Raw genomic sequence first — 7,012 nt, forward strand, 5'->3', positions numbered from 1 at the left:
TATTTTGATGTCACTTAAAGTTTACATGAAATCTATCTTTATGGATCATTTGCATCATGCTGATTGTTATTAACTTATTGGGATTTCATCAGGCTCAGAACAATTCAAGGAGGAACCGTGGAAGGACTGTTGTTGATATAGATTCAGGTAGTTAAATTTATTTGGAATGCTGGTTTTAGTATTTTGTTTGACCTCATGTGCCACCTGCATTGTCATACGCATATTGCATAGCAGAAGCTTTTTTTATGATCTACCTTGTAAACTAATTCCATTTATCTTCACGAGTCAAAAGATTCCTTGTTAATAACAATGTTGAAGCCTTGGTTTTTAAGGGTGCAAGGCTCATCGAGACTCAAAGGGTCCCTAGAGCCTAGGCACAGGGCGTAATCAAGGCGTACCTGTTAATGCTAAAAAACTTGTAAACAAATCCTAGAACATTTCCACATCAGTTAACCACTGGTTGACTCCTGAAAAACTTAGTATCCTTCCTAGACTATGTTCTCTCCTTCCCACACTATGCTCTTTCACCATTACTTGTTCCCTACTCGAGTTAAACTCATTTCTTTGATTTATAAAACCTTAGTTTTTAAAACACTTTCATACTGAGTTAGGGTTATACTAGAATCTCCTTCTCACACTTTGATTTGTTTTTAAAGTTGATATGAGCATATTAAATAAAATTTGAATGAAATAATTAACTGTGTAAGTAAAAGATATTGAATAAAAAATTACAGTTGGGAAGGATATTTGTTTTAGAAATGGTCAATGTAATTATTAGATAACGTAAGGCTGCACTATATATAATTATAAAAAAAGGGTGAGGGATAAGGTGGCACTATTCTATTTTTACCATTTTTTTCTGAAATGATCTATTCTATCTATTATATTATAGATTATTTTTATTATATTAGAATAAGACAAAAAAGAAGGGTGGAGGGATAAGGCTGCAGAAGCGGCAGAAAAACAAAACAGGGTGCCTGACGCCTCACCAAAAAATTACAAAAAGCGGTGCGCCTGCTGGGATTTCTGTATCGCGCTGCGCCTTAGGTTTTCAAAGCGTTTTGCGCTTTCTAAAACCATGGTTGAAGCCCCATTAACGACTGATTTTTTTAAGGTAGATGTCCTGTGAGTTTCAACTCCTGTATTGACTTAGGTGCATTGTTAGTTTTTGTGAGGTTCAGGGTCCTTGGGACAAATTGTTCTGCCCTATAAATTGTTGAATATAAGGAATTGCAGTTCATCTTTTACATTTGAAGTCAGGCTAATTAGAAATGCATCAATCTCATTCCACTTAACCGAACACAATGCAATCCAAGTGAAATCTAGGTTATATAATGTGCCTTGCAATTGATTAGAAGATGCTGATGGATCAAATGCATCTTTATGTTACTCAAGAGAATTGCAATAAAATGGAAATAAAACAGGAAGTACTATTAGTAATTTTACTTTTTCTTTTTAATGCCTATATTTTCTTGGAAGATGTAGTCACTCCTTTTGCTGTATGCTGAGCATTGCCAACCTTACTCTTATAGTGTTTGCGCTTACTAACAAGAAGAGAAATTTGTTAATTAAAATACAATTCTTTGGTTTCTAACATAGTTGTTTACCCTTGTCTAGGATTTGTGGTGTGTGAGTAGGATTTACGAAGGTTGATGTTATTGCTTTTCAACTTTGTAGCTTATGTTTTACTGGTGTGATTATCTAGGTTCTTTATTTACTTAATCATTCTTTGTAGTTATTACCCTATATTACTCTGTGTTTGTAGTTGGTGCAGCTCACATCCCTCCCCTTCTAGGCTGGAGGACAACTGATAATAATCAGAATAGGGCCCGAAGACTTTCTCCGAGCCCAAGTGTTATCAATTTGGAATGTTCAACACAGTCAGTGGTAAGAACATTTTCAAGGAAAAATATACATATTTCCTTACTTCTGTCTGTGCACTTGTGTTTGTATGGATGCATTTCTGGTTTTTATTAAGTTTATGATGAATGCTTTGGACTTTGCTGGCTGGCAGGTTGAGGAAATCATAACACCTCAGTCGCCTCAAAAGGAACCGACCTTCAATTGTCCAATTTGCATGGGGCCGTTAACGGAGGAGATGTCAACAAGATGTGGACATATATTCTGCAAGGGATGCATTAAAGCTGCAATAGCTTTTCAGCCAAGGTGCCCAACTTGCAGGAAAAAAGTCACTGTGAGAGAACTAATTAGGGTCTTCCTTCCATCGGCCACTTGAATAATGGAGTTCAAGTCTAACTAGTAACGTAAGTGTAGTATTATTCTATTTCTCATTGAAATCAACGTCTGATATGTATTGGATTTTGTTGATGGTATTATAGAGTGTATAAGAGTATGTTGATGCGATTATTATAGTATTTTGTTTCAGGGTATAATAGAAACTGTCCTACGGAGTGCATTCAGGTTGTGGTGCTAATTTTGGAATTTGACTATGCTTTAGTGGACAATGCTTTGCATTCAATTCATCAGCAGCTCAGCTTCATCGGCATCAAGACTTATTATTACAATTTTATATATAATTGGGTAGCTTTTGGCGGCCAAACTTGGTTAATTTGTGATTGGTTCTACTTCTAATATTATAAATTTATATAATAGATTCCTTTACAATCAATAATGATATTTTTATATAAAGGATTCCTTTACAATTTATAATGTTATATAACGGTGAGTTTTAACTAAAAATGTTTTTTTACCTTAAAAGTTACGAAGGTTTCACAATTAATAATTTCAAATATAATTGAAAACGTAATTAGGTTGTAACAGAATAACTATTATGTAGTTTATATGGAAATATCTTATGAAAATGCTTCTAATATTATTTCTTAATGGACTTGGATGAGTGGGTTCCTTATTTTTAGTGGGACGAGAAGACGAGTTTGTTTAAAAAATATTCTTTGATTATTGAAAAATAATTTTAAAAATAGAAATTTTAAAAAAGAGAACTCGCCACCTTGGAATTCAAAAAATTAGTCGATTTGTAGTCGTTGGTCAAATAGACAGTTCTTTAACGGTCACAATGGAACTCGTTTCCCCGAGCTAAATTTTAAAAAATATATAAATTAATTAAAAATAATAATAATTTTTATTTAAAGAACATTGTTTAGAAACTAATAAAATTTATTTATATTTTCTAAATTCTTGACGATGCCGAGGAGTGGTCGAATGATAATAGCACGGGGTTCGTCAAGTACGGCTATGTCGTTAGCTTTTATCATCATCGTCGTCTTCATCTTGCAGATGAGGTGTACTTGACATACTCTGAGATCCACCTTCGAAATACGGTGATGCGCTTATGGTATTTGATGTCATCATTGTCGTTACTAAATCAACTTGGCGGCTATGTTGTTGACCATATACGATATGATCTCATTCACCCTCAACCGCATGTTCTATCAAAATGTTTGAGTGTGTTGCATTGCATCCTATGAACCTCCAACCTAATTCGATTGAGTCTCTTTTGAAGTATGATATCCATGATAGAAAATGAAACTCGCCTAAGATACATTATATTAATCTTCATCTACAGATGCTAAAGAAGAAGAAGAATATGTCAATGATTTCTTCTTGGACTTGGAGAATCTGGCATGATGTTGTTTTCATTCTCACTTATATTGTGGTGTCGTGAGATATGATTTCTTATTTGCTTCGTAATTTCGGAGATAAAGAGAACAATTGAAATCTAGGTCCAACGGTATAATATCGTACTGTGGGGGGAGCGATAGATGTTGCTGATTCCATAGCTGGATGTAATAAGCGTGCTTTGCTGGACAATTTTCGGTATATTTCCCATGCGAATCAATTCTATGGAGCGCGTCCATCTCAATAATTTGCGTAGGAATCGCCTGATGCGACGCATACTATCGCAGTATTGTATCGGCGACATGCCATTCAACAATCGTAAAATGTAATAAAGACATCGCACCACACCATAAATCGGATCCCTCAAAAAAATTGTTGTGGCAATAATAAGTAGATATCGTCGTCAACGTACGGAATTCAAAAAAATAAATATTAAATATCAAAGTTAATATATACAAAGTTTAAAAATTGACCTGGAAAAATAATAAAAGAACAAATGATAAAAAGTTGATCCTCATCTGTATATCTTTTGCAGTGACATCCGACAACTTCGTCTTAGTTATTTTATGGCGTCATCTAAAATATTTAAAAATAGAAAATGATAAAAAAATGAATAAAAAGTAATTCAAATTTAAAAACAAAGTTAAAAAATACCTTCAAGCAAGAGGAAATTCAACCGGAACTGTTGTAATCGGCGTAAAAAATAAGAATTGATACTAGACCCACGATTATATTAATATTAGATAGCCTGCTTCATCTACTTTTCGACCTTGCTCGATAAAATTATATATATTATCAAACGTTAGGAATATTTATTTGCGCGAATAACAAAAGGAGTACATTTGATCCATATTTATACGCTCGTATAAATATATATAATCTAGGGAAGAAATGTTTATATATGAATGAGTGGTCCGAAATGAAATGATTGAGTTGAGGGGGACAAAGACAGGGAAAGTTTCCAAAGTGACTTTTGTTTTTCGTTATCAATGGTAGTTTTATTATTTTCTCTCTCAATCTCTCCCATCTATTCACGTTGCTCTCTCTTCAACTCTGTTTCGACTTCCCCTGTTCCTATCCATCACCATCTTCTTCAATTTCTCACTTTCTTCACCGAAAATGTCCGAGTTTTCTTTGACGACCGCCGAGAGGAAAACTCACGACCTGTCAAGTCTTTTGCTTTCTGACTTTATGCTCTTTTGTTCTTTCATTCTCTCTCACCCTCTCTACTCCTCCTACCTCATCTTCTTCTCCCCTTATTTCGTCAAGATTTTCTCTTTTCTTTCCCCTCTCTTTATCACCACTGCCCTTTTGCTTCTTTCGTTTTCACTCCCACTTTTGTCAACCATGAATCCAATATAAGTTTCCTACTTACTGCCTACCAAACGCTTGTTGAAACGCTGAGGTCTAAAGTTGGCGATTATGATGATGATCAAAGTGATGGGTTTGGAAGCTTTGAAGAGGTTGAACCATTTAAGATCGTGTTTAAGGAGATGGAGTCTCAAGGAGATTGCTTTCAAGCTGTTGAAGAAGCTCCCAATGAAAACAAGGGTCATTTAGGTGTGCCTGAGGCTGAGAATGAAAAACCACCGGAGAGTACGGAAACGAGTCAGGTAAAGGCTGTGGTGAAGATCTTTGAAGACTTTGTCGTCAAAAAGGATGGAGGAGAAAATTTGTCGTCGAAAAAGACAGGGAAAGAAGTCAAGTCACTTGGCGTGGAGTTCAATAAAGTTGATGAAATCATGACAGGGGGCTCCAAGGCTGTGGGGAACAACAAAATAAGTGATGTTAAAGTGATGGGTGCTGAAAATGGGTACGAGAATGCTGCCAAAGCAATGGTGAATTACCAAACAATGGGGTCAATGAGGAAGCAAAATGAGTGGAAGAGGACATTGGCATGCAAGCTTTTCGAGGAGAGACATTCACACAATGTGGATGGTACTGGTGAAGGGATGGATTTGCTTTGGGAGACTTATGAAACCGACTCTAAAGTAGAAATGAAAGGAAAGAAAAGTGGTGGTGGTAACAACAATGGCGGCTATTACTACGATAATGATGATTATGAGGAGGAAGAGTCGAATGGGCAATTGTGTTGCTTACAGGCGTTGAAGTTGTCGGCTGGGAAGATGAATTTGGGAATGGGGAGGCCTAACCTTGTTAGGATCTCAAAGGCGCTCAAAGGGATTGGATGGTTGCACCATGTTGGCAGCAGGCATGGCAAGAAGAAAGGGCACCATTGAACTTAGATTTCACTTCACCCTGATGACTCACAAAGTAAATATGTTGTTTGATTTCACATCAAAATGTAACCCCATTTGAATGAGTAGAACATCAAACGATGAATATGCAGGAATCAAAGTTTGAACATTTGATCATTTTCCTACTGTTAATGGCGAAGACAAGTTTTCCATTTTTCCTGCCTTGTTGGTGCATCTTTTCTGCATGGTGTGGTAGAATAGAATAGTTTAAGTAGGCCCAGAGAGATGTGCTTTATCATTGTCCATAAAAACCGTTGGTTCCTCAGAGCCAAACCTTTTTCTTCTTTCTCAATGGTTAAAGGGGCCTTCAGATTATGTCACATGCAATTCTGGCTATAATGGAAGTTTCACCTAATGAATGATCTTTAACATTTGTGGCAGGACTTCCAGGTTTGCATCTAAATGCAACAGGCAGTTGCATATTAAACTCCATTTTTATGTGCACTCTTGTATGTTTAGGGTAGTAATTTAAGAAGGGTAAAATTCAATAATGCAAGGTCGTGTTATCCAGAATAGATGGAATCTTTGCAACCAACTACCTATTTTTGTGCCCTTCCGGCCACATGTGGGCCGGAGTGTTTGTTTCCAAAGCAAGCGAATTGGAAATATGCCCAAATTCTCCCACTCATGTTATGATTTTGTGAACACATCTATGCCATCATTTTTGTTAGGTATTTTCCCTTCCTGTCTCACCGTACAGGCTTCACCTATTTCTTTTCTTTATTGAGCGTCGGAACTTCAAGTTAATACCATCACCATCATTCATTTATATCACATGGTTTTATAACTATTACAAAACCAATGGAGTACACAACATCAAATAAGGATAAATTATAAATTACAAATATATATATATATAATGAAATAAGGATAAATTATAAATTTAGTAATTTAATTTTACTCTCTCCCATTTCATGTATTATTTTATTATTATTTTAATATAATATGACATTTATTATTATTCTTAATATAAAAATAATTTTAAATATAAAATTAAATCATATTTTATTATTTTTAAAATATAATACAGCATTTATTATTATTTTTAATATAAAAATTAAACCTAGATGGTGATCATTCACTATTCATCATCGGTAGCCACCATCATCATCGTCAACGACCGTAGATGGTAATTGTTAAATCCCTAATTTTTAACA

The 7,012-nt window shown here is 35.1% G+C and overlaps 1 protein-coding gene across 2 annotated transcripts in view; it reads left to right on the top strand.

Moving 5' to 3' along the window:
- The window catches only part of LOC120133123, a 3,015-nt gene extending 501 nt beyond the window's left edge, over window positions 1-2,514 (top strand). The window contains exons 2-5 of one of the 2 annotated variants that reach the window (XM_039149772.1): window positions 93-147; window positions 1,736-1,887; window positions 2,015-2,264; window positions 2,387-2,514. In XM_039149772.1, the coding sequence (XP_039005703.1) occupies window positions 93-147; window positions 1,736-1,887; window positions 2,015-2,236 (429 nt within the window). In that variant the 3' untranslated portion in view covers window positions 2,237-2,264; window positions 2,387-2,514. The remainder of the gene's footprint in view (window positions 1-92; window positions 148-1,735; window positions 1,888-2,014; window positions 2,265-2,386) is intronic. The other variant, XM_039149773.1, reaches the window with a different exon arrangement.
- The last annotated feature ends 4,498 nt before the right edge of the window (window positions 2,515-7,012 follow it).

The sequence above is a fragment of the Hibiscus syriacus genome, unplaced genomic scaffold, assembly GCF_006381635.1.
Source record: "Hibiscus syriacus cultivar Baekdansim isolate YM2019G1 unplaced genomic scaffold, ASM638163v2 tig00110577_pilon, whole genome shotgun sequence".
Classification (NCBI taxonomy): domain Eukaryota; kingdom Viridiplantae; phylum Streptophyta; class Magnoliopsida; order Malvales; family Malvaceae; genus Hibiscus; species Hibiscus syriacus.